Source organism: Carassius auratus, unplaced genomic scaffold (assembly GCF_003368295.1).
Source record: "Carassius auratus strain Wakin unplaced genomic scaffold, ASM336829v1 scaf_tig00046029, whole genome shotgun sequence".
NCBI classification, from domain to species: domain Eukaryota; kingdom Metazoa; phylum Chordata; class Actinopteri; order Cypriniformes; family Cyprinidae; genus Carassius; species Carassius auratus.
Window position 1 is genome coordinate 773 of NW_020526952.1, and position 26,728 is coordinate 27,500.

At 43.9% G+C, this 26,728-nt stretch overlaps 5 protein-coding genes across 8 annotated transcripts in view; all 5 read right to left on the minus strand.

Annotated features, from left to right (window-relative positions):
* Positions 1-307: 307 nt before the first annotated feature.
* On the minus strand, positions 308-1,754 carry LOC113088283 (msx2-interacting protein-like). The gene is given in 3 exon segments (XM_026255743.1): positions 308-647; positions 650-690; positions 1,563-1,754. Coding segments are annotated over 3 exon segments (405 nt in total). The 5' UTR covers positions 1,646-1,754; the 3' UTR covers positions 308-366.
* A 155-nt stretch (positions 1,755-1,909) lies between these two features.
* LOC113088282 (filamin-binding LIM protein 1) lies at positions 1,910-9,562 on the minus strand. 3 transcript variants are annotated; one of them, XM_026255742.1, is made up of 9 exons: positions 9,407-9,562; positions 9,228-9,275; positions 8,762-8,958; positions 4,106-4,194; positions 3,954-4,026; positions 3,713-3,882; positions 2,893-3,071; positions 2,549-2,669; positions 1,910-2,471 (listed from the first exon to the last, which is right to left on the minus strand). In XM_026255742.1, exons 3-9 carry the CDS (start codon positions 8,952-8,954, stop codon positions 2,358-2,360), a joined length of 939 nt encoding a protein of 312 aa, XP_026111527.1. In that variant the 5' UTR covers positions 8,955-8,958; positions 9,228-9,275; positions 9,407-9,562; the 3' UTR covers positions 1,910-2,357. The 3 variants fall into 3 exon arrangements, with proteins under 3 accessions (XP_026111527.1, XP_026111525.1, XP_026111526.1); XM_026255740.1 differs by having other exon boundaries at positions 4,106-4,197; XM_026255741.1 differs by lacking the exon at positions 9,407-9,562 and having other exon boundaries at positions 4,106-4,197; positions 9,228-9,400.
* A 1,589-nt stretch (positions 9,563-11,151) lies between these two features.
* LOC113088281 (solute carrier family 25 member 34-like) lies at positions 11,152-16,174 on the minus strand. 2 transcript variants are annotated; one of them, XM_026255738.1, is made up of 7 exons: positions 16,068-16,151; positions 15,664-15,717; positions 15,026-15,593; positions 14,442-14,507; positions 11,902-12,054; positions 11,672-11,806; positions 11,152-11,581 (listed from the first exon to the last, which is right to left on the minus strand). In XM_026255738.1, the coding sequence occupies exons 3-7, from the start codon at positions 15,470-15,472 to the stop codon at positions 11,408-11,410; spliced, it is 975 nt and encodes a 324-aa protein (XP_026111523.1). In that variant the 5' UTR covers positions 15,473-15,593; positions 15,664-15,717; positions 16,068-16,151; the 3' UTR covers positions 11,152-11,407. The 2 variants fall into 2 exon arrangements, with proteins under 2 accessions (XP_026111523.1, XP_026111524.1); XM_026255739.1 differs by lacking the exon at positions 15,664-15,717 and having other exon boundaries at positions 16,068-16,174.
* Positions 16,175-16,665: 491 nt separating this feature from the next.
* On the minus strand, positions 16,666-24,051 carry LOC113088277 (F-box only protein 42-like). The gene is made up of 10 exons (XM_026255734.1): positions 23,891-24,051; positions 23,361-23,542; positions 21,234-21,350; positions 20,644-20,778; positions 20,387-20,540; positions 20,099-20,209; positions 19,929-20,025; positions 19,790-19,846; positions 18,593-18,709; positions 16,666-17,974 (listed from the first exon to the last, which is right to left on the minus strand). The coding sequence occupies exons 2-10, from the start codon at positions 23,506-23,508 to the stop codon at positions 17,051-17,053; spliced, it is 1,860 nt and encodes a 619-aa protein (XP_026111519.1). The 5' UTR covers positions 23,509-23,542; positions 23,891-24,051; the 3' UTR covers positions 16,666-17,050.
* Positions 24,052-25,082: 1,031 nt separating this feature from the next.
* The window catches only part of LOC113088278 (ATPase family AAA domain-containing protein 3-like), a 6,670-nt gene continuing 5,024 nt past the window's right edge, over positions 25,083-26,728 (minus strand). The window contains 4 exon segments of the mRNA XM_026255735.1: positions 25,083-25,524; positions 25,689-25,797; positions 26,314-26,481; positions 26,572-26,642. Coding sequence (XP_026111520.1) covers positions 25,282-25,524; positions 25,689-25,797; positions 26,314-26,481; positions 26,572-26,642 — 591 coding nt within the window. The 3' untranslated portion in view covers positions 25,083-25,281.

Genomic DNA, 26,728 nt, shown 5'->3' on the forward strand with positions numbered 1-26,728 from the left:
AATCCGTCAATGGCACGTACTTCCAAAGAGCGCTGTTCCAAGGCGACGGGTAATATCCGAGATTCTGCGAACGCCTAATATCCAAACTCACCCCGTTACATCTCCGCCAGCCATCGTAATATCCAAACCGACCGGGATATTCTCCACGTGGGTAATATCCAACTATGGCTCACACAGTAATCCCACACCAAACTAATCCACTCATTCATACATGATAGACAAGGATTAATAATTCCGTGTGCAGGGAAGTCAGGCCTCAGAACGGAGAGGGATCCCTAGAATCTGGTCTATTGTGTTTAACCCCAACCTCAACCCCTGTATCTGACACCACAGAGCCCCTGTAGTGCAGAGGGAGCCCGTGTCCACTTACCCGTCTAGTCTGCGTTCATAGCGCCCCTCTCTGGTGTGGAGAGACACCGGGGGCACGTACACCGGCCCCACGGCGCTCCTCGAGAACCCCGCAACCTCCCTTCCGTGACTGCTGGAGGGCGTGGGGTCCTCCAGGCCCCGCACCGCACTGGGCACTGAACCCGGCTCATTGTAATCTGTGCGGAGGTCCCTGTCCCCCATTTTGTTGACGGCGTTGTGCGCCTTTTGGGCGCTTTTGATGTCGACGAAATCCACGAAAGCTGCCACGCCGCCCTCGAGCCGCGCTTGCGCAGGACCTTGACGCTCTCCACCCGGCCATACCTGCGAAAAAAAACGAAGCATTGTAAATGTCACACACATCCAGGAATCATGTGATCGTCAGCCACAAAAATACATTATAGGTCAACATAAGAGGAAGTGTGACGTCTAAAAAGTCAAAATTTACTTTCTGAACTTGCACAAACTGATACATTCTTGTTTGTTTGCCAGCTGACGATGACACCCTAATTACTTTTACATTGTTGTGCCTTTTAGTCAACCTGATTTGGCTATATACACTAATTGTACGCATTCACACTACGATCTCAAAGCGATTTCAAAACAGTTTAGCGTTTTTTTTCTCCAGTACAGTGATTCAGTTCATTAAACTGAAACAAAACTTCAGGAGTTCGTTTCATCACACAATCAAGTTACACGTAACTGCAGATTCTCGATCTAGTTTCTGTTTCTTCAGATAGAGTCGGTTCCTGCCGTTAAACCGGCTCTTCTCGTCCGGACGCAGCGGTTAGCAGCGAGCTAACGGCACACGGACACAAACGCTCGCTGTTCTCCGAATGAAAGCGCGTTTTATGTGACTTTTCCTGAAGCGTAGCTGTGGCGTAAACATACACGGACGTCTTCTGTGAGAATAAGCCCAGATTCCACGCGTTAACCTGCAAACCGTGAACTAACGTTAGTCAGCGGTGAAGCACCCAGCTAACTGCTTAAACTGACCGTGTTAGCGAGCCGTGTCTCAGCGGAGGAGGTTTAGACTCGTTTCTGATTTCCTAATCGTGTTTGCGACTTATTATGCTGTTTTAAACGGCTTTCTTCGGCGTATTGCCGCTGTTTGTCCGCCATCGCGCGCTGAAGCGGTTTGTGTCCGCGCGAGGCCGCGTCACTGCGCGCGCAGCTGCACTTCTTGTGTAACTCACCGTTTAAAATGCTCCACAATCTTCTCCTCGCGAACATGTTCGGGTAAATTTCCCACCCAGAGGTGTCTGGTTTCCCGAACCATCCTGCGTCGTCCGCGTCCCGTTCATGCACATATGCGCCTTCGCGTCGTTTTAGTCTCTTGAAAACCCGCTGCTAGCTCGTGCGAGGAAAAGATCTCTCGGCCCTGCGCGTTCACGAGCGGGAGCGCGCAAAGGAACCACCGGCGGCGAGCACCGCAACCCTGCGCGCCACCGACACTCCAGCGAATGTCATGAATGATGCCAAAACAATGGACGTGTTTGTTAATATGAATTTATGTAAATAAATATCACACAAAGCAGTCTAGCACGAGAGATCATATATTAGTGGTTTATTAGAGTCAGATACGGGTGTGTTCCTATTACACTGGAAATAACACTGAATATGGGTCTTTGGTGTTGCTGCTGCTGCATAAATATCTTTGGTGCTTTGCATTTTGCGCATATTAGAAGAAAGAGTGCACAAGACCACATTACAGCTGATATGACAGATACATAGATATAATCAGAGGAAAGATAAGATAGCACAGGTGCGTCTGCGAGAGATCTGGAAAACATCTGACAGACGTCCCTAAGATGGGGATTTTACATCATAAACATCTTCGTTTGACATCTGATAGGAGACGTCTCACAGAAAACACGTCTGGTAGACGTCTCTGAGATGTTGGTGTGCCGTGAGAAGGTATTAATGGTCCCGATGCTGCTGTTTCTCATACAATCGGTGTGTCGTCATCATCACATTGGTCTGCAGCAGGTTTAAAGCGGCGCGCTCTGGATCAGCGACACGTGACACGGTTTACACAGGATCTGTCCGTCCAGCGGGTGACAGCCGTCCTCATTGGGCTCCGGAGACAGGAGCACCCTGCACACCTGACACACACAGAACTGATGTGAGGACACACTTTAAACACTAGTGAGTCGAACGCTGCTGATAGACTCACACACACCTCACAGCGGTAACAGTCCTCGTGATACGAGTGACCCAAACACTCCACGGTGAAGCTGTCCGTTCCGTCCTCGCGCGGGATGATCAGCTCTCGGCACACGTGACACTGCGGCGCGTACTTCCTGCAGAGCGCACAGATGTCTCAGGAACACTTGATAATGTCACTTTTGAATGTTCGATTTAAAAACAACATTCCACTGTATCGTGAGACATTGTATCATTCTGCAAACAGTGTGACTTGCGTTACTTTTGAATGTTCTCTGAACGATCTGGAACTAGAATGTTTTAGAAATCCAGCTGAAGGACGTATCAATAGTGTTCCTGTGCTGATGTTTTGAGAAGTACCTGTAGTAGTCCTGCAGGCAGTACACCTCGCCCACCTCGCCCTGAGCAAACCTCTGCTCTCCGATTGGCTGTCTGCACGTGCTGCACACGAAGCAGGGCGGGTGATAGGCTCGTTCCAGCGCTCGGATCACCTGATCTTTGATGACATCACCGCACGCCCAGCAGGGCTCCAGACTGGCCTGCGCACACAGAGACAACACTTGAGTTAGTCAGGATTCTCCTCACTAGAATTCATATTATAATCCTTTAGAAGGAAAATAAGCAGCATTATTGGTGTATGTTTACATATTTATGTGCTCTAGGCATCATGGTGTGGAATTAAGTTACAGGAATATAAGTGTTGTCCTCTTAATAACAAATTCAAATCAAAAGGAGAATGTAAATGCAGTAAAATGAAATTTTATGCACGAAAAAATACCCAAAATGTATAAAGTAAACAAAACTTTTAGATTAAAGTGCTAAAAATTAAAAGATAAAATATGGAAGCCTGCCTCCGCCACAGAATTACAAAAACATGTACTTGACATTTTTTATCTCACAATTCAGACTTAATTTCTTGCAATACTGAGAAAAAGTCCAGAATTCTGAGTTTATATCTTTGTGAGATTAAAAGTCATAATAATATTATTGCTTTATCCCACCACGGACACAGGCTTCCATAAATAATAATTAAAAAGAACATTTTATATGTATCTCATCATGCATGGATAATACAAGATTTGTAGTAGTTATTTAGAAGTGAATAAATGGTGTTGGTGATGAATTGAGTGCACGCTGTAGGAGATGTTGTGCAGATGTCCAGCATGCATGATGATGTCACCTGGTAGCAGTCGTCACACAGAGGCGTGCCAGACTTGTTGTAGTAGATCTTGGCTGCCAGGGGAGCGTGGCACTGCCGGCACTGGAAGCACACAGCGTGGTACGTTCGGTTCAGAGCCTCGATGGCCGGTTCGGACAGAGGCACCGGCTTACGACAGAATCCACACACATCTGAGAAACACAGAAGCGTTTGAGATGACTCTCCTTCTGCAGGGTTTGTCTGATGGGGTCAGGGCTCTCACCAGCTGAGGACTCCTTCACGTCTCCTCCAGCAGAGGGCGCCGATCTCAGCAGCACTTTACCCACAGCGCTCTCCTGCACGAGAACAACAGCCATGTGACACACACACACACACACACAGAGGGAGAGCGCTGCTGCGGGGAAACACACTGACCTGTGCAGGGGCCGCCGGGGGTCCGGGCTCGGGGTCACAGGGGTCACGAGGAGGAGGAGGAGGGAGGTCATCAGGGGCACGGCTCACAACTGCTAACAGATCAACCATCAGTCAGATCCTCTCTACTGACACGTGTGTGATGTATACATCTGTGTGACTCTTTATATCATCCCAGAATGTTACTTTATTATCACCCAGCTATTTATATGAAGTTTAATATACAGGTGCTGGTCATATAATATCATCAAAAGGTTGATTTATTTCACTAATTCCATTCAGAAAGTTAAACTTGTATATTATATTCATTCATTACTCACAGACTGATATATTTCAAATGTTTATTTCTTTTAATTTTGATGATTATAACTGACAACTAAGCAAATCCTGTTCAGTATCTCAGAAAATTAGAATATAACTTAAGACCAATACACAGAAAAGGATTTTTAGTAATCTTGGCCAACTGAGAAGTATGAAGATGTAAAGTATGATCATGTACAGCACTCAGTACTTGTGTCTGAATGACTGCAGCAATGCGGCGTGGCATGGAGTGGATCAGTCTGTGGCACTGCTCAGGTGTTATGAGAGCCCAGGTGTCTCTGATAGTGGCCTTCAGCTCTTCTGCATTCTTGGGTCTGGCATATCACATCTTCCTCTTCACAATACCCCACAGATTTTCTATGGGGTTAAGGTCAGGGGAGTTTGCAGGCCAATTAAGAACAGGGATACCATGCTCCTTAAACCAGGTACTGGTAGCTTTGGCTCTGTGTGCAGGTGCAGAGTCCTGTTGGAGAATGAAATCTGCATCTCCATAAAGCTGGTCAGCAGCAGGAAGTGCTCTAAAACTTCCTGCTATAACGACTATGTTGACCTTTGACCTCAGAAAACACAGTGGACCAACACCAGCAGATGACATGGCACCCCAAACCATCACTGACTGGGGAAACTTTACACTGGACCTCAAGCAACATGGACTGTGTGCCTCTCATCTCTTCCTCCAGACTCTGGGCACCTTTCATCAGAGAACATAACTGTGGAGCACTCAGCAGCAGTCCAGTCCTTTCTGAAGCGAGACGCTTCTGACGCTGTCTGATGTTCAAGAGTGTCTTGACACAAGGAATGTGAAGCTGAAACCCATGTCTTGCAGACGTCTGTGTGTAGTGGTTCTTGAAGCACTGACTCCAGCTGCAGTCCACTCTTTGTGAATCTCCCCCACATTTCTGAATGGGTTTTGTCTCACAATCCTCTCCAGGGTGCAGTTATCCCTATTGCTTGTACACTTTTTTTCTACCACATCTTTTCCTTCCCTTCTCCTCTCTATTAATGTGCTTGGACACAGAGCTCTGTGAACAGTCAGCCTCTTTTGCAGTGACCTTTCGTGTCTTGTCCTCCTTGTGCAAGGTGTCAGTGGTCATCTTTTGGACAACTGTCAGGTCATCAGTCTTCCCCATGATTGTGTGTCCTACAGAACTAGACTGAGAGAACATTTAAAGGCTTTGCAGGTGTTTTGAGTTAATTATCTGATTACAGTGTGGCACCAGGTGTCTTCAATATTGAACCTTTTCACAATATTCACATTTTCTGAGATACTGAATTGGGGATTTTGCTTAGTTGTCAGTTATAATCATCAAAATTAAAATAAATAAACATTTGAAACATATCAGTCTGTGTGTAATGAATGAATATAATATACAAGTTTCACTTTTTGAATGGAATTAGTGAAATAAATCAACTTTTTGATGATATTCTAATTATATGATCAGCACCTGTGTAGAATAGCTGGATATATAACAAAAATGAAACTTTTATTGCATATATATTCATATATCTTGGAGGTTGGGGTTTGTCCCGAAGCTAATTTTACACAATGATTACAAAATTGATCTAAAAATGTTTTTATTTAATGAAAAATCAGCTTTATCAAACAAAATATTATTTTTAAGCCTTTTTTCCATCTGGGGTCTGAGTCAATTCTGCTAATTAAACAATATTTTGCTGAATGTGTTTTTGTGCTTGTTTAGGACTGTCATGGATAAATAAAGAGGACAATTACACCGCCAGTAGATGGCAACAAATCTCTGTTTTAATAAATGATTAATGAACGATTCGTTCAAACGGCCGATTCAATTAGAAACCAATCAAGTGAATCACTGGCTCACAGGATTCAACAACAGATTCATTCAAGCAATGAAACACCGCGTTGCTCTACACTGTTGTATACAATTATTAACATTCATGTGCTGATATTCAGAAACGTACATTGCTTATGCAATGAATATCAAACCCTAAAAACTGATACATGAGTATTATATGAGTGAATTCTAAGGGCATTCTAACGGGCTCTTCATCGCGCAGAGAAAGAGAGACCACAGGAGAGCTGACTCCAGAAGCAGTCATCACAGGGTCAGGATAAACCCTTTTTTAGGAAATAACCGGCATGGGTGTCATGTAGGCTAGAAAATGTTTAATGGGACTTAATATGTATTTAGTGTGATTACAATAAAAACATTAAACAATAATAATTATTATATAACATTTCCTGTCCATGGTTATTCAAACAGCAAATAAATGATAGAAAGCGACATTATCACTAACATTGATCTATCGCGAGTTCTCAAAAACCTGTTATAATCACTGAAGCTGTAACTGTGAAATTAACCTCTTATTGTACATCTCTCTGCGCTTTGTTGTTTATGACGAGCGTTCAGTCAGCGAACGCGCGCGCGCTCTACAACACTGATGAGTTTGAGCGATGACTCATCTGAACGCCTCTGATTGGCCATTGCATTCCTAAGCTCCACAGAAATGTGTGTGATTGGTTAAAATGCGCAACACTTTACGCCCAAAACGCCTTAAATTAAATACTGTGCAACATGAGCATATCTTAATTTAATGCCGCAGTCGACGACACTGTCTATTTAAATTCACCTTTTAGGCAACAGAGGTAATAGATTTAATTTGTTTATGGAGAGACATTTTGCCCCTCGTTCCTCAGGCCAGAAGGCGGCTCACACACGCTCCACATCAGTGGAATGTCTCTAAATTCTAATCAAGGAAAAAATCATACCTTCTGTTGTCTCCTTTTTAAAAAACTTATAAAAAAACTTTAAAAAAAGTTGAGCTTGAAACATTTTGCTCGAAAAATGTCAGAAACTTGCTCCCGCTTGTGTGCAGAGTTCTGATTGGCCAGTCGCCGTTATTTAGTTCGTGAATTATCATAAACAGAAAAATGTAACACTTAATTTGCACGATACATTTTACATAATACACAACATTATTAATCTAAAGGGGATGGTTGGGGGATGCTTTTTGTAATTTTTTTTTTCCCCTCAATTTGAGCCCTATATATATATATATATATAAAGTATATAGATTTACTTTATACTTTTATAGAATATAGATAGTAGGCCTATAGTTGTATTTTCAGAAACAAATGTAAACTATGTAATTGCACAGGTCTACATATAAAGTTAAATATCAGGCAGATGGTTAGTAAGCCTGAAACAATTAGTCAACATTATCGACAACTTTCAACAATTAAAAAAAAAACTGTCAACTAGACAAATCTATTAGTTGTCGGGTAGTCTTTTGATCTCATATGAGCTAATGTAAGAGCCTGCAATAACAAGATTAGATCAGTGTTGCGCTGTAGTGCGAGACTGTAGTTCAGATCTGATGCAGTTCAAGAGAAGAAGACAGAGCCTCAGTTCAGAACCAACACAGCCGAACCGGAAGATGTTGAGCAGTGTTTGGATGAATCTGTAAATATTTGCTGCACGCTTTCCTCTCAATGAAGGAAAAACACATAGAACCTGACAGCAGTGAGAAAGCAGCAGTTAAGAAAGCATATGATTACAGCGATGTGGATGTTTGCACGATCACTGCAGTAAAGTCCAGTCTTTTAATGTTATTTATATAAGTTATGTTTTATGAAGGAGCCTTAAATCAAGCAGCTTCAAACTAATAACAGGAGAAACCAGAGTCAGTGCCGCTTTCGGTTAGAATTACAAGCTGTTTTTCTGTTATAACACAGCTCTCCGGTGTGGAGCTAGATAATGATAACAACTTTTCATCAGTGGAGGAAAATATTATTTAATTAAAGTGATAGTTTAGTTTGCAGAGGTCTTGATCTAGCTCAGGCCTGTTTTGATTATCATAACCCTACACAGTATTTTAAGAGAGATGTTGGGTCAGATTATACAAACTATGCAGACTACATGTTCACGTGATGTGAATTAAATAAAATAAAATGTTTCATCACTTACCATTGATTTGTTTCTTATCCATATGACTCTCAAAAAGAGGTTTTAATAAGAGTTTCTCTGCCATCTCATTTTGTGTGCCAAATATATTAATTTGTATTAAAATAAATTTAAACTAATTGCAAAAGCTGAATAATCAATGTCTACTGATCAGTCAGTGAAATAATCGATGATTCTCGGTTCTTATAATCCTTAGATTAATCGATACTCAAAATAATAGTTTGTTAGAGTGGGAGGTGTAACCCAAAGGTGGCAGGTTCGAGTCTCAGGTACTGACAGGGATTGGAGGAGACTACAGTGCTCAGATCACACAGAAATATGAATATAAAGTTGGATGTATAGTCAAATCTAATCTGTATTATGGTCCAGGTATTGAGAGCGTGTAAAGAGTGATTACGGTCTGGAGCGGAGGTGTCTGTGTGACGTGTGCTGAGGGCTCTGGTCTCCATCGGAGCGTCCTGTGGGGTCATGGAGCGGCGCAGCGGGCTGCTGTGGACGCGAGCCGTCGGCGTGACACTCGCCCCGAACGGAGACGCCAGGGTGATGAAGACAGACGACACCATCCTCTTCTGAGGAGCCGCAGACGCCATGATGCTGGAACAACACACACCACATCAAACTGAAACACTACATCTACTGGATCAATGAACTAAACAACTGTCTCTGAAAGTGCTTTAGACGTGTTCCCAGACAGGTCCAAAACTTCTCATGTCTCAAGTTCTCTCATGAATGTGTTGAGTGATGCTGTTTAGGTTGGATATACGTAACTTAAACCTTCTCTCACATATTGCAGAATATGTACAGAATAACTCTGAAAACACACACACACACACACACACACGTGCGGAGTGTGTGTCTCTCACCTGCGCTGGAGAACTTCACAGATCTGTCCACACGATCTTCAGCACACTCTATAAAGGAAGGAAAGGATCTGATGATCAGCGCAGAAGATTGAATGACAGATGAAGAGCAGGACTTCAGAAGCTGTTCGGTTTCTGTCCTGCTGTGGAGAAATCCTCTCTCTCTCTGAGCTCAGACGTACCTGAACAGCAGATCGATCTCTTCCTCTCTGTGTGGTTCCTCGTTCCTTTCGATCTGCAGCGCTGTAGTCACTCAGAGACAGAGCGACAGACAGAGAGAGAGAGAGAGAGAGAGAGTCAGGGTCGTATCTGCAGCAGGCCACACCTTTTCCTCCCTCCCTCCCTCGCTCGCCCTCCCTCCTGTCTCTCTCTCTCTGTCTGTCTCTCTCTCAGATCAGCAGAGGTGAAGAGTTAAACAGTTACTGACTGACAAAGCACAGTAAAATGTATGACACACACACACACACACAGGCATGCATCACACAAAGGCATGCAGTTACTTGCACACACACACACACACACACACACACACACACACACAGAGGCAGCAGGATGTGACTGTACCTGTCTTTCCCAGCTCAGCTCAGTCTCTCTCTCTCTCTCATTGTTCTGTCAGTGTTATTTTCTCTACCTCCCTCAGTGTTTCTGCCCTCTTTTCTCTCCCATCCCCCACTCCACTCGTTCTCTCTCTCTCTCACATTAAACTCACTGCTGACTTCAGTCACTGAGAACTTCATAAACTACATCAGACTGATGACATCAGCTATAACTATATGATCTAAACCTCGATCAACTACACAAACTATAACCTCCATCAACTTTACAAAGCTATTGGAATTAGACAGATCACATAATCTACACAAAACTATGCTTAATTAATAAACTATCCAAACTATAAGTAAATAATACATAAACTTTAAACTACATAAACTAAACACAATTGTTTGAATAAAACATGTCGTATAAACTTACAGAAACTAAAACAGAAACTTAAACTATATAACCTATAAACAGTACATGAATGAAACTATATAAACATACATAAATTGGACTTATGTTAATTAAATTATATAAACTATGCAGACTACAAAAACTTAACACAAAACTGTACAAACTAAACTCAGTAGATTAGATGAATTATACAAACTCCCTGAACAACACGAATGAGCAAAACTATTTAAATGAGTGAATTACATCCACTATATGAGGTGCATGACAGCTGTGGAGAGTTAGTGTGGGTTTGTGGGATTGTCCCAGAGATGAGACTCTATAGCAGCAGATAGCTTTGGGTTTAGTGTGAGTTTAACCTCGAGAGCACAAGAAGAGCCTCCGTCATGCTGGAATCTGGAGGGAGGAGCTGAAGAAAAAACAAAACTGAGGGAAGAGGGGGAGGGGCTGTGGAATGCACCGCTGATGTCACAGCTGACATCATCCTCCTCACAGGAGCTCCGCCCACAAGAAACCAGGCCTGACAGAGGAGCTCCAGACGAGAGAGGAACATCTGAGGAACATGATATTACATGATCTGAACAAACTCAGGTTTCTAAGAGCAACCCAACACTGCGTCAGAGAATGTGTGAGGAACATGCAGATATGAGGGCTGGACGGGTGTAGGTCAATCACGACCTGTCATCACTCAGGAAGATGTTTAACCTGTTTGTTTTACTGTCTTTAGTTAGTGATTAACTAGCGTTTATCTGCATTGGCATACGTGCATCAGATAAACACTTCTTCAGTGATCAGCTTCTCTGGGGAACATTTGAGGTAAAAGTACAAGCACCATAAATGATTCAAATTCCCCTCTCAGGGAAACGAAATATTTTAGATTAAAAACGTAAAAAATGTTTGGAAATCCTGATTAAACACATAGATGAGTTCATGACAGACATGAAATGAGCTAGCACTAATAAATACAGACACAATGAAGTCAATCAATAAAACTTTAATAATAAACTACGAGTTATAAAATACAGTCTTTACAGTGTCAATGTCGAAAATAAATCACACCAGTGAGGTAAAACTGTCCTTCCCATGATCCTCTTCAACTGCATTTCAAGAGTTCAAGTCCAAGTATTATAATGTGCGTTATGATTTTATAAACTCCTCATCCAGATCTGAGCAGGAAAGGCTGTGTGGCGTTCCTTCATGATCGTTCACACTCGCTCCAGGTCGTGTGTGGTGAATCAGTGCCTGTACAGCAGCGCTCGCTGTCTCAGGACGTCCCAGATGAGCATACTGAGAACCGTATGAGGAGCCAGACGTACAAACACTGGCATCATTCCTTTATACAGACCCATGATCCCCTCAGTAGCACAAACCTTCATCAGACAGTCCACAAACCCGCAGTACAGACGCCCCTGAGAGAGAGGTTTGCTTTTAATACATACTCTAAACTGTTAATGTTGTTTTATATAGTCTTATATAGCGTGTGTGTGTGTGTGCTTTACCCTTTTGAACTCATCCACTGGTTGGTTGTACAGGCGTGTGCTGATGACATCAAACGGCGTCATGGTGATGGTCACTGCGACACCGCTGATCATGGCGGCCGTGAGCGCGGTGAGGCAGCTGTGAGGATCAAACCACTGCAAACACATTCACAAACTCAACTCCTACTGGATTCCATTCTCACACATGTGAGTCTGTGCTCATTTACATATGCAGATTTGTGTGTGCTGACCTGGGCACGTGTAACCCAGTCTTTAGCCGAGCTGAATGTGGCCAGTTGGGATGCTGACCCCACCATGACCCTGGGGACGGCCCCGTTAACACCACGCCACAGACCCATCACACCCTCACGCTGGTAGATGGAGACGAATGCGCTCAACACACCCTGAACAACACAAACACTCAGTCAATAAAACATCCGAGAAAACCCACAGATCCACTCAAATATACTCATACACCACACTAAAACAAACAATACACATATACTCATACAGCACTCAAATATACTCATGGAACACACTCATACGACACACTCAACCATATTCCTAGAACACACTCAGATATACTCATACAACACACTCAGATGTACTCATTTATACTAATATCACACTCTAACATACTCATAGAACACACTCATACAATACTCAGATATACTCATACAGCACTCAAATATACTCATACAACACACTGAGATATACTCATAGAACACACTCAAACATACTCATACATCACACTCAAACATACTCATACAATACTCAGATATACTCATACAGCACGCAAATATACCCATACAACACACTGAGATATACTCATAGAACACACTCAAACATACTCATACATCACACTCAAACATACTCATACAATACTCAGATATACTCAAACAGCACTCAAATATACTAATAGAACACACTCAAACATACTCATACATCACACTCAGATTTACTAATATCACACTCAAACATACTCATACAACACATCCAAACATACTCCTAAAAAACCCAGATATACACATACAGCACTCAAACATACTCATACAACACACTCAAACATACTCATACAATATGCAGATATACTCATAGAACACACTCCGACATACTCATATGACACACTCAGACATACTCATAGAACACACTCAATCATACTCGTACATCACACCCAGATATACTTATACATTACACTCAAACATACTCATACAATACTCAGATATACTCAAACAGCACTCAAATATACTCATAGAACACACTCAAACATACTCATACATCACACTCAAGATATACTCATACATCACTCTCAAACAGCACTCAAACATACTCATACATAACACTCAAATATTCTCATAGAACACACTCAAACATACTCATACAATACTCAGATATACTCATACAGAACTCAAATATTCTCATAGAACACACTCAAAAATACTCATACGATGCTCAGATATACTCATACAAAACTCAAATATACTCATACAACACACTGAGATATACTCATAGAACACACTCAAATATTTTCATAGAACACACTCAAACATACTCATACAATATTCTTATAAAATCCAGTCAAATATACTCAAACATGTTCAAACAATAAACTCATTCACAAATATACTTAATACACTCAAATATACTTATACAATGCTCAAATACAGTCATACAGTACCCTCAAATATTCTCAAACATGTTCAGACAATAAACTCAGATATGCACAAATATACTCAAACAATACATTCAAACAATACTTCAAATATACTCGTACAATAAACTAAAATACAGAAACTCAAAATATTAAAATACACTGAAATACATAATATAATTACTGCAAACAAATTACTTAAAAGAAAATCTGAAATAAAGTCACTGCTAAATTAGCCAGAATCAGTCATGAACGAGCACTGAAGGGCTGGATGTGTGCAGATGAGAGATGTTTGTCAAGCTGAAGTCACAGATATCAGTGGCTGTGTTTGAAATGGCATACTTGCTTACTGCCCAGTTTTATCTTCTACTTACGATATTGTTTTTAGATACACAGCGATAGTTTGTAGTTTACAGTAGCATGTATGTATAAAAGTGTTTTATAATTACTATTCCCCTCCTTCACACGTTTGAAGATGAAACATTACACGGAGCGCGTTGTGTTCTGAGAAACAGTGTCCCACGCAGTGTCTTCAGATGTATACAGCAAATTTCAGCAAGTGTTGCATTCCATGCATTCAGAACATTCACATACTATTCACAGTATACACGCAGCATACTGCAATATAGTAGCAGTTGTATAGTAGTATGCCATTTCAAACACATCTTCTGTACTGATTTCAGTGTACTTGAGTTATATTTAGCAGTTTCTGGTAAATACAGTAGGTCATCCGGGTATTTGATGCATACAGAACATTAGCACACTATACACAGCCTTACATACTGGAGAAATAGTGAGAGTGGTATGATAGTATGACATTTAGAACACAGCAAGTTATTATCATTGTTCCTTCATGATGATGTCACACTGATGATGATCTGTGATTGGCTGACAAGCATCTTGCAGTGGTCAGAGTTCAGTTGTGTCATGTGACACTGAGTTCACACACACCTCTGTGTGCTGAACACTGATTGGCTGCCGAACAGTGAGAGGTGTGTTCACACACACATGCTCCAACTGTGTGCTGTGTGTGTGTGTGTGTGTGAACACCCTTGATAATAAAGCTCCTTCTGGTTCTGATATGTTGGGTGGGTGCTGGAAGTTAAGACTGAGTTAGATGTGAGTCAGGTGTCTCAGTACCTGATGGTTGTGCTGGTGTCCGACTGCGATGACCGCCACCGTCTGCGCCTGCAGGTGTGTCTTCACCTGACGGACAAACACAGACATGAGTCTGACGAACACAAGAACACGTCACGCTTCTACAACACTCCTGTAAACAGCATCTGTCTGTCCTAAATACTCCTCTCTAACTTCCCCTGCCGTTTTGTTATTTGAGCCCATCTCCGGCTGTCTTACTGTCAACACTCAGTGTGTGTGTGTGTGTGTGTGTGTGTGTGCATGCACTGAAATGCCGCAGTGACTGACACAGCAGCAAACGGACAACAACTCCAGTTACCGCACACAACAGTTCCTGAAAGGGAGTTAAACACAGTAAACAAGCATGACTCCTGGCCAGCCGAATCAAACACTGACGCTGTGATGTTTAAGAGCTGAGCCGAACAAAGAGTGCAGTGTGCAGCTGCGTCACATTAAGTCACATTTCTAGGAACGGACAGAGTGATGGTCATGGTTTATGATGCGATCTGTAATCTAAAACCACAGTTCCACGTATAATCTGAATCAAACACAAGCAGCAGTGCCGTCTGATGGGGTGAGTCTCTTACCAGATACGCGGGCGAGGCGATGAACGCCCCCAGAGCTCCTGCCGCAGCTCCTGAGATCAGACTCCCTCCAGGCGTGTCTGTGAGCCCCACGGCCTCCGTGTAGGAGTAGAACCCGAGCCGCACGCCGTTCATCAGGCCCTGGTACAGCAGGGCGGCGGTCAGGCCCTTCTGCAGGCCCCGGAGCCCGTCTGTGCTGCCCACCACCCACAGCGCCTGCAGCACCCCGCGGTAGTGTCTCTGATAGGAGCCTCGGGCCCTCAGCTCGCCCTGCAGCTGCAGCCGGGTCTTCACCACCTCCAGCGGGTTAGTGAACACACACGCCCCGCAGCAGGCCAGCGCGCCCAGCGTGAAGTCCAGCGGGGGCCACAGGGCCCGAGGGCCGGCCGAGGGGCGAGCCACGGGTGTGAGGGGGGCCTGCGAGGCCAACCCAGAGCTTTTGAGCCACATGTTGTGTCTGTCGGGGTGCGCGGTCTCGTGCGAGGGACTTATCTCACAGTGTTCCTGTACGTCACACTATTCTCTGTGATCATGCTTCAGTCTGAATGTGATGACTCCGCAGGATTCAAGTCTGAAACAGGTCAGAAGTTACGGTCACCACACTGATTCATGAACAAGCAAAGACAGATGACAAGACTTACTCAATCAAACACTTCTGAACAAGCTGACTCGACACAATCTCGGAAATCAACCTGCTGCACATAAACCAGAAAAACACAGATTCACTTCATCATCCAGAACTGAGCCATGGCATTTCTAGAAAACATTGGTAATATAAATGATAATCAATTAACCAAAAAAAAACAACAACATGGTTACTACAATTTTACTATAATAAAACCAAAGTTATTTTTCGTAAAGAATATAATATCGGTGCACGTTGATGACATTTCATTTGCATATTCATGAAATCATCGTAGCGTTTCTTTTAATCCTCTGTGTGTTTAAGTTATGCATTATTTATGCTAAATACACAAAACCCTACCGATCTTCTAAACTGTACATTACGTTACACAACTATTCGGTGAGTTTGAGCGCGTCTTACCGCGTCTGATCGCGTCTCTGCTGTGATTCACGCGCTGCTACACACGCAGCGCTGGAGTGAACGCCCCGCCCACAGACCCTACCCGACCAATCACGGCGCGGCTGCTTCTCCACCTCACTGCCTCCCCAGCGTTCAGCCAATCAGGACGGAGCTCCGCAGACTCCATTCATATGGGTTAAAGGTGAATTGCACACATTCACATCGAGTCAAAAGCAGAACAAACAATGAACTACACAAACCACCGACGGCAGACTGGTTCAGACTGGCCCAGTTACAAACACAAACTAAAACATAAAATAATATTAAATATATAAAGATGAATAAATTGACTAAGCATATTAATATTAAATTATATAATTATTCATGTATATACTTATATAAAACGTTATTTTACAAATACATTTAAAATAATAAAAATACACGAATCGTTCAAATTATAATAGCCCATATCCACATTGGTCTGGACTGCCTCAAATAAAGGTGACTGAAATAAAAGACGAAGATGCTGTTTTTAAATGTATAATTCTGATTACAATGTATCACGTGTGAATGGAGATGCAGCTTTATTCTGTTACAGTAAAACACACACAACATTATATCAGAGAATTAAGACTTGAACTTTATTTCTGTTTACAATCCAGTCTCATTCCATCACTGACACACTCACACACTCGCGCTCTCTCTCTCTCCCTCTCACACACACACACACACACACTTAAATGTAAACATTGAAGGTTGAAAGAACAGTAAAAAAGGTCCATTTCATCAGTTCCTCCTACAATCGTCTGTTTCCTTCAGTCAGATCAGTGCTTCTGAGGGTGAAGAGTTCTCTCTCTCTCTCACACACACACACACACACACACACACAGAAGCATCATTCACTCGCTCAGAAACTGAAAGCACATCTATGTTTGAGTGTCCTGTATACGTGTGGAGCTGTGTTAGAGTAAGTTAGTGTACGGGCAGCAGGCGGCGCTCCTCCATCACCTCTTGGCGCGGACGAAGTACAAGGCGTTGGTTTTGGGGTAATATTTCACGTTCTGCTTTTTGTCCATCAGGCCTCCGAAGATGATGAGCTCTCCGCGGCCCTGAACCACTGTGTGCAGGCTGGTCTCGGGCGGCCCGGTGACCGCGCTGGGTGCTCCTCCGCTCCCGTACGCCCGCCACGACACCACGCCGCCCGACTTGGCACGAGAGATGTCCAGCACGTACATCTGCATGGGCTTGCAGTTGAGCGACTGGTAGAGCGGCTTGCCCACGTTCAGGCTCTGCGGCGGGTGGTGGGCGAGGCGGCGGGCGATGGGTGGGATGGGGGGTCCGTCGGAGGCCTGCGGGGGGCTGGAGGAGGCGGGAGGCGTGCTGGCGGACGCAGATGAACCCGGCTGGGACACAGAGGAAGAGGACGGCAGTGAGGAAGAGGCTTTGACGGCCTCCAGACTGCGACGCAGAGTGGCAGGAGAAACGGCTCCCGGAGGGGTGTGCGGCGAGCCGGGCTGCGGAGGCGTGTGGAGCCCGTTGGAAGCGGGGGGTTCAGTGGAGGGTGAGCCGTCCCAGCTGTACTCCGCCTGCGGGCGTGTGGGTGGAGACGCCCCCTGCACAGGGCTGGTGCGCGGGGAGGGAGACGAGCCGTTGAGCAGCGGTGGGCTGTCAGGACCTCGAGAGGGTGATGATGCTCGGGCCGATGCTCTCGGACGCAGCGTCCCCCAGCGACCGTTCACACAGGGAGCCTCCTCCAGCACCACACCTGCCGCTCCGCCCCGCACCGGAGACTGTGAGCGCAGCGAGGGCGGGTCTGGACCCAGAGGAGCCGGTGTGGAGCTGATGGGCGAGGGACGAGAGTTCAGACTCGGGCTGAGAGGAGCTCGACCCGACGGAGCCTGAGAGAACACCACCACACACTGACCCACCTGAGAGAGAGAGAGAGAGAGAGAGAGAGAGAGCGGGGGGGGGGGTTGGGGGGAGAGACAGAGAGAGAGAGAGAGAGAGAGAGACAGAGACAGAGATTAAATACATCGATTCATTTTGTGGCGTCCTGTCACAATATCAAAACTGACCGCCATTAATATATTTTCCAAAAGGCTCTGACTTCATTGAATAAACAAGAGCACTGCATGTTTTAAAACAAGCGCCTCCTGCTGGCAGAGAATTAATTTGTATTTATATGCCACCACAAATAGAGCACAAGTCTGTTAATTATAATAGATTATAATAAATAAATCAGGGGCTGATTTCTGTTCATTAGTTGTTGATTGGATGCAGAGATTTTCTTTCCACAATTCAGACGATTTTTCTTTGAATTCTGAGTTTCTCACAAACATCGCAGAATAAAAAAAAAGGGTCATAACTTTTTATTTGAAAATTCAGATTATTTTTTTCATGTTAAGGCGGAAAAGCGAGATCTAAATTCAGAATTCTGACTTTAATCCCAATTCAGTTTTTATTGTTCCCAACATGGAATAAAGAGTAAAAGTGTTTTTATGTCATCTTTGTAACTCAGGAAGTGAACAGTGAAAGGCTCGGCTCACCTTGCAGGCCGGATGACACCAGAGCTCCGGCGCACCGTGATCCTCGTTCTCCACACGCAGCTGCTGCCACGTCCAGGGGGAGGCGCTCATGTGAAGCAGCCACGCATCCTTCAGCAGCTGCTCACACACACACACACATCACTGCAGCGCATCAACACACACTCACTCACTCACTCTCTCACACTCATGCACTCTCACTCACACACGCGCTCACTCACTCACTCACTCTCACACGCACTCACTCACGCACTCTCTCACACACGCACTCTCACTCACTCTCACTCACGCACTCTCACTCACTCACTCTCACTCACTCACTCTCACTCACTCTCTCACACACTCACTCTCACTCACACACGCACTCACACACGCACTCTTACGCACTCTCACTCACTCTCACTCACTCACGCACTCACTCACTCTCACACACTCACACACTCACTCTCTCACACTCATGCACTCTCACTCACTCACTCACTCTCACTCACTCACTCACACACTCTCACTCTCACTCACTCACGCACTCACTCACTCACTCATGCACTCACTCACTCTCACTCACGCACTCTCACACGCACTCACTCACAAACTCTCACTCACGCACTCACTCACGCACTCTCACTCACTCTCTCACACACGCACTCTCACTCACTCTCACTCACACACTCTCACTCACTCTCTCACACACGCACTCTCACTCACTCTCACTCACACACTCACTCTCACTCACGCACTCTCACTCACTCTCACTCTCACTCACTCTCACACGCACTCTCACTCACTCTCTCACACACACACTCTCACTCACGCACTCTCACTCACTCACTCACAAACTCTCACTCACGCACTCACTCACGCACTCACTCACGCACTCTCACTCACTCACGCACTCACTCACGCACTCACTCACACACTCACGCACTCACTCACGCACTTACTCACTCACTCTCACTCACTCTCACTCACTCTCTCACACACGCACTCTCACTCACTCTCACTCACACACGCACTCACTCACGCACTCTCACTCACTCACACACGCACTCTCACTCACTCTCACTCACACACGCACTCACTCACGCACTCTCACTCACTCACACACGCACTCTCACTCACTCTCATGCACTCACTCACTCTCATGCACTCACTCACTCACTCTCACGCACTCACTCACTCACTCACACAGCAGATACTCACAGCGTTCGGCCCGCCGCAGCCTCCCAGAATCAGCAGGGTCTCGCTGTCGATCACGATCTGAGGAACACGAGGGGACTCAGTGAGCGCTCAGACTCAGAGCATCATGGGAGTCAGTGAGAGACTGAGGAGGCAGTGTTACCTGAGACTGTCCCCCGCGAGGGTGAGGAGACGGGCCACTGACGGCCGGTTTTGACCAGGACCACTGCTCCAGATCCAGAACCCAGACCTCGTTACTCCTGCGACACAAACACACACAGGATAAACACGCGACTGGATCGCTCGCGGACGACTCTCTCGCATCATACGTACATCTGCCGTGCGCCCAGAGAGCCTCCGAACACCACCATAGTGCTGCCCATCACAGAGGACGAGTGTCCCGCCATCGGCGGCGGCCCGCGAGTCGTCACGATGCAGTTCCACCTGCAGGCGAGAAAGGGGCGGAGTTACAGGATCTGACTTCCTGTTTGACACACACAGCTTCCCATGAGTCACACCATGCAGGTGAAAGTCTACTGTATTTTTGAAAAACATAAAACAGAATTTTTGGATTATTCAAACGTAATTAGTGAACAGAATGAAAAGGTGTGAGTGTGTCACCAGTTCTTGGAGGGTGAGTAGGTGTGTATCTCGTCGAAGAAGCGCTCGGGCTGATGCAGAGGGTATGGACTGGGCCGCGTCCAGCCGCCGAACAGAACCAGCAGATCCCTGAACAGAACCAGCGTCGCTCCGGCTTTAGGAGACGGGTACGAGCCTGAACACACACAAGAGACGTGAGTTACGGAGCTGATAAAAACACACACACACAGAGACACACACACACTCACGCACACACACACCCACACACAGAGTCTGACCTGACGCCAGCGGCCGGATCCACTCCTTACTGTTGAGATCCAGACGCCACAGATCATTAAACGCTGCGTTACAGCTGCTCTGAGTGCAGCCGCCGAACACATACATCGACTGATTCGAGTCGTAGTAACACGCACCTGTGACACACACACACCAAACTCAACCACTTTATGCTACACATTGTCAAGAATTACCAGTTAATACAGGTAGATTATGAACATCTCATCAGTGAGTGATTCACACACTCTGAGTCAATGAGTCATTCTTTAGAACGATTCAAACTAATCACTTGTGATTCATTAAAAGAACTGGCTTAAAGAGTCATTTCAAAAGAATCTAGTGTGATCTAGTTCAGTATATTCGTGCAGCACTGCTACTAAACATCAGGAAACTACTGTGTGTGTGTGTGTGTCTGTGTAATAATGAGGTGTGAATACAAGGTTTATTCACACTATTTTGTGAGATCAACACATCTGAACTGCTTGAAACTGACTGAAGTGCATCAATACGAACAAACGTGTGTGTGTGTGTGTGTGTGTGTGTGTGTGTGTGTGTGTGTGTGAGAGAGTGTGTAAGTGATCTGTTGACTGACTGTGTGAGAAGCGTTGTGTTATCGGTGTTCCAGGATATGGATATGTGCGACTCTCCCACTGGATGTTTCCCTCTTGAACGGCCCTCAGGAAACCATGATAACACTGATACGCCACACCTGAGAGAGAGAGAGAGAGACACAGAGAGACAGAGAGAGAGAGACACAGAGAGAGAGAGAGAGACAGAGAGAGAGAGAGAGAGAGAGAGAGACACAGAGAGACAGAGAGAGAGAGAGAGAGAGAGAGAGAGAGAGAGAGAGAGAGAGAGACACAGAGAGACAGAGAGAGAGAGAGAGAGAGAGAGAGAGAGAGAGAGAGAGAGAGACACAGAGAGAGAGAGAGAGAGAGACACAGAGAGAGAGAGAGACAGAGAGAGAGAGAGAGACACACACACAGAGAGAGAGAGACAGAGAGACGGCTTTTAAAGGTTCGTTCACACAGCTGTGCTGATTCAGATTCTCTGCTGATGCGTCTGATTACCGTTAAACTCGTCTCACATCACAGTGTCCACATGACACACTCACAGCACATCAGAACGACGAGCTACAGCACTGCATCACACTGTAAACCACAACTACAACCAGAACTGCACAGGACACTAGAACCATAACTTTAACTATAGTAACAACTACACTGACAGCTACAATGATAACTTTAACCATAACTATAATAACCACAACAATAACTACAACAATAACTTTAATTATATGAATTATAACGAGAATTATAAGAGTAACTATTATTACAATGACTATAACAATAACTATAAGAGTAACTGTAATTACGATAACTATAATAGTAACTAATTACAAGGATTATGACGATACAATAACTTTAACTATTATTACAATAAGTATGACGATAACTATAACAGTAACTATGATTACAATGGCTATAATGATATCAATAACAGTAACTATAATTACGAAGACTATAACAATAACTATAACTGTAACTAACTACGAAGACTATAATGATATCTATAACTGTAACTATAATTACGATAAGTATAATAACTATAACAGTAACTATAATTACGAAGACTATAACGATAACTATAACTGTAATTATGATAACTATTAACAATAACTATAATAGTAACTATAATTACGATGACTATAACGATAACTATAATAGTAACGATAATTACGATAACTATAACAATAACTATAATAGTCAACTATAATTACGATTAGTATAATGATAACTATAACAGTAACTATAATTACAAAGACTATAACGATAACTATAACTGTAATTATAATTACGATAACTATAACAATAACTAGTAACTAGTATAGAAACTATAATTATGCTTACTATAACGATAACTATAACAGTAACTATAATTACGAAGACTATAACAATAACTACAACTGTAACTATAATTAGAATAAGTATAATGATAATTATAACAGTAACTATAATTACGAAGACTATAACGATAACTATAACTGTAACTATAATTAAAATAAGTATGACGATAACTATAACAATAACTATGATTACAATGGCTATAACGAGAACAATAACTGTAACTATAATTATGAAGACTATAACAATAACTATAACTGTAACTATAATTACAATGACTATAACGATAACAATAACCGTAATTATAACTACGAAGACTATAACGATAACTATAACTGTAACTTTAGCCATAGTGCTGAGTATAATGGTAAGGACAATAATAACGATAACTATAAAAGCAATCATAACAACTATAAGGATAACTAAAATGATAACTATAATGGCAACTACAATAACTATAACAATAACTTTAATGATAACTATATATGCAACAACAACTAATAATCTTAACTATAATTACAATAATATCAACTATAACAAAAACTAATATGTAGTACTATAACGGTAACTATTAGAAATTATGATGATAACGCTGACCTAATCATTAACCATTAACAATTTTTTCTGCAGTTTTGCCATCCGCTGCTTTATAGTCGGTGGATTCTGATTGGCTGTCAGTGTTACTGCTGTTCCTGAGCTGGTTGGTTATCACTGTAGGTGTGATGTGGCAATTTTCTCGTACACTAGAGTGATTATTAAAATTGTTACAGTTATCGTTCTGAAGCGGGTGCCCGGGGTCATGCGTGACCTCTGACCTTTGATGAGGCGGTACCACTGCTTGCAGACCAGCGCGGCGGTCTTGTGCTCCTGGTAGGGCGACAGGAAGGACAGGATGTACTCCAGCACCTCCTCGGGGAGCTCGCCCATGCTGCGCGCGCCCCGCGGCACCTCCTCCGTCTCCATGGCAACCGCGCAGCTGTCTTCACCGTCTGCGGACCTGAGAGTAAACAGCGCTGAGTAAGATCACGTGACAAGACATCGCGGATCCTGGTCACGTGCGTCACTGCTGACGTCACTGACCGTAAGGAAGCGTCGTTAATAACAGAAGCAGTCAAACATCACATCAGAGCAGCCGAGAGCCGCTAGTTCTGACCGGATCTGGCTCAGATGGTCAGCTTACTGTATTTACACTGACAGTTACTCATGAAGCACTGTAAAGTAACGAGGCGTAACTCGAGAGCATCTTCAGCTCCGGCTTCATTAGCTGAGCGCTAACAGCCGGTTCACTCTCGTCTGATGATGATGATGATGATGAAGGTGATTACACGCGTGCCCGTGAGATTACCTGTCTACCGGGGTCTCTGTCTGTCTCTCGCCTACGAGCTTCTTCTGCTCTTCCACTGCTGTTTGTGTTTCTCTTTATCAGCTACTATCATCAAGCTCCTCACTCCAAACATCCGCCATCTTCCCTCCGCTCGGGAGCGCGCACGTACGCATAGACGTCACGTGTCTTGGGGCGACGTCCGCTACGTTTGGGCGCGCCACCGAAAAGCTGACTACAGTCTATAGACTTACAGTCTATATTTTCCATAGACTTACAGTCTATGGAAAATACTTATGAAGCACTGGCACTTTAACTTGGTTAATAAAATGCTTGGCTAATAAAAAGTTCTTACCCTTGACATATATAATGTATACAATTTCTTAATTATTATGAGATGTTTATATTAATTTTGTACATAACTGCATAATACAAATAAATAAATAACCGTTTGGGCGCGGCTACTGTTTCTCTGAAATAAATATTTATGGATATCATTTATTGATTTATTTATATTTTGTTTGTCTAAGAAAGTTGTAATGCTTGATTTTGTTCATTAGTCAGTAATAGGCGTAGCTGAAATTATTATTTCTCACCTTTACGTGTTATCAATAAAAGCTCAATCATAGCTTTGAGAAATCAACTGCTCCAGCAAATGAAACTGCTTGAATATACTTTATGGTGTGAAAATAAACAATATGGATCGCTCTTACATATATCTTAGGAAAGTCCGAATCTTTCTAGTGATTCAGTTCATTCTAAACGGATCTTTCTTGCTCTTCGGAAAGTTTGACTCTTTCAAAGGAGTCAGTTAGTTCGGATCTCATTCTTAAATGTAATGTTGGAAGGTTCGATATATTCCAGAGAGTCGGTTCATCTTAAACGGATCTCGGATTTAGCATCGAAGAGTCTGAATCATTTTGGTGAATCGGTTATATCGGACGATTCTTGTAGACGAAAAGCTGCATATTGTCATTCATTTCATGACTTTTTTTTGTTTCACTATGTTTTTGACTCAGCTATATTCATCAGATTGTTTGGTTTATGAATTATGATAATTCATTATTCAATAATTCATAATTAATCTGGCAGATTCTTTTATCCAAGATAGTTTACATTGTGTTGGCAAGTGACAGAATTTCGTAAAATGATTTGGTTATTCTGTAAATGAGCTGAAAATCATAACTGGTTCCGTTCAAACTCAAATCAGACGTAGTAAGAAATGAAAATTGCTTTACTGTCAAGACATAAAAACAGTTTCCATTCATTTCATGTGGACTTGTTTCCAGTCTCTCAGTGATTATTAACAGTTAATTAAAGTTACAGACTTGTGATCAGTAAACATCGACACAAACACACATCAGACAGACACTACTGCAGCTCTAATCGTTATACTGAAACTGAACAAACGAGCGTTAAACTGGAGTCCCGTCGGGTGTGCTCCGGTCTGATGGCACTTCCTGTAGAGGGTGGAGCACTTCCTGTGCCTTGAGCGGTGGAGCAGAGCCTTTGGTGGGCGTCGTCCGGCCCTCGTTATCCAGAACCCCTTCTCCATGAAGCCAGTCCATCTTCTGCTGGTGCTGTCTCACAGCGTCATCCACCCGCGCATCGATCATAGCCTCGGTCAGTACACCATCCTCAGAGGAGTACGCTGCCGCCTGACACACACACATTACCCATGAGCCTCTGCAGCGCACGCCTCATCACACAAACATCTTAATACGATTCTATTTCTGTTATTGAGTGACGATTTCAATCATTTTAATTTAGAAGTTTGAGTGTATTTGCGTGTAGCGTTAATATCCTTAACAGACGAACAAACCTGCCAAGCGACTGCGAGTTTGGAGATTTCACGTCCAGACATTCCCTCCACACGCTTCGCAATATCCGAACACTTCAGTCCGTAATCAAACTGAGCCAGCTTCATCCTCCTGCGCGCACACACACACACACACACACGTCAGGTCACATGACCTCACGTCACATGTTCAGTTCAGTGAGCATCTGCAGCATTTTAATGTCTGAATCATTGGAAGCCTGTTTCCGCAACGGAATAAATAACAGAAAAGGGTAATTGCAACTTGTTGTACTGAATTGAACTGTTAAAAGAAAAAAAAACTAAATGATGATTGATGATGTGTGTGAGTGTGTGTGCGTGAGTGTGTGTGTGTGAGAGAGAGTGTGTGTGTGTGTGTGTGTGTGTGTGTGTGTGAGTGTGTGTGTGAGAGTGAGTGTGTGTGAGTGTGTGTGTGTGCGAGAGAGAGACTGTGTGCGAGTGTGTGGGCGAGAGAGAGACTGTGTGTGAGTGTGTGCGCGAGAGAGAGAGAGTGAGAGCGAGTGTGTGTGAGTGTGTGCGCGAGAGAGAGCGAGTGTGTGTGAGTGAGTGTGTGCGCGAGAGAGCGAGTGAGAAAGAGAGAGTGTGAGAGCATGTGTGTGTGTGTGCTCACTGGCGTCCTCCGGTGGCCGGCTGCAGCACGTATTTGTCGAAGTAGAGTCGTACGAGTCTCTCTCTCTCCTCGAGGCCCGGCAGCATGAAGTTCACGATCTCATCGATTCGGTCGTTTATGGCCCAATCAAACTGCTCCGGCTGATTACTGGCCAGAACCAGCATGAACCTGAAACACACACACACACCACATCAGCTGTCTGTCTTTCTGTGTGTGTGTGTGTGTGTGTGTGTGTGTGAGACAGACAGGTGTGTTTACTTGTTGCTCTGTTCTCCGGTGCGGTACAGGAATGCATTTAGAGTCGCTCGGAGATCCTCGCTGATCTTCTCCTGAAACACACACACACACACACACACACACACACACACACACACACACACACACAGATGCATCACATGACTCCTGCAATGACACA

Bases quoted from the DNA above. Each gene is read 5' to 3' on its own strand.
- LOC113088282 (XM_026255740.1), bottom strand. From the start codon at position 8,954: ATGGCGTCTGCGGCTCCTCAGAAGAGGATGGTGTCGTCTGTCTTCATC. The intron at 3,072-3,712 runs GTGACATCATCA...CTGTGTGCGCAG, and splicing joins TGTGTGACGACTGCTACCAG to GCCAGTCTGGAGCCCTGCTG. The intron at 2,670-2,892 runs GTACTTCTCAAA...TGCGCTCTGCAG, and splicing joins TGCCTGCAGGACTACTACAG to GAAGTACGCGCCGCAGTGTC.
- LOC113088281 (XM_026255739.1), bottom strand. From the start codon at position 15,472: ATGTGGCTCAAAAGCTCTGGGTTGGCCTCGCAGGCCCCCCTCACACCC. The intron at 12,055-14,441 runs GTACTGAGACAC...TGTGTTGTTCAG, and splicing joins GACACCAGCACAACCATCAG to GGTGTGTTGAGCGCATTCGT. The intron at 11,582-11,671 runs GTAAAGCACACA...CCTCTCTCTCAG, and splicing joins CAGTGGATGAGTTCAAAAGG to GGGCGTCTGTACTGCGGGTT.
- LOC113088277 (XM_026255734.1), bottom strand. From the start codon at position 23,508: ATGGAGACGGAGGAGGTGCCGCGGGGCGCGCGCAGCATGGGCGAGCTC. The intron at 20,210-20,386 runs GTGACACACTCA...TCTCGCCTGCAG, and splicing joins TACTCACCCTCCAAGAACTG to GTGGAACTGCATCGTGACGA. The intron at 19,847-19,928 runs GTAACACTGCCT...CGTGTTCCTCAG, and splicing joins CTCGCGGGGGACAGTCTCAG to ATCGTGATCGACAGCGAGAC.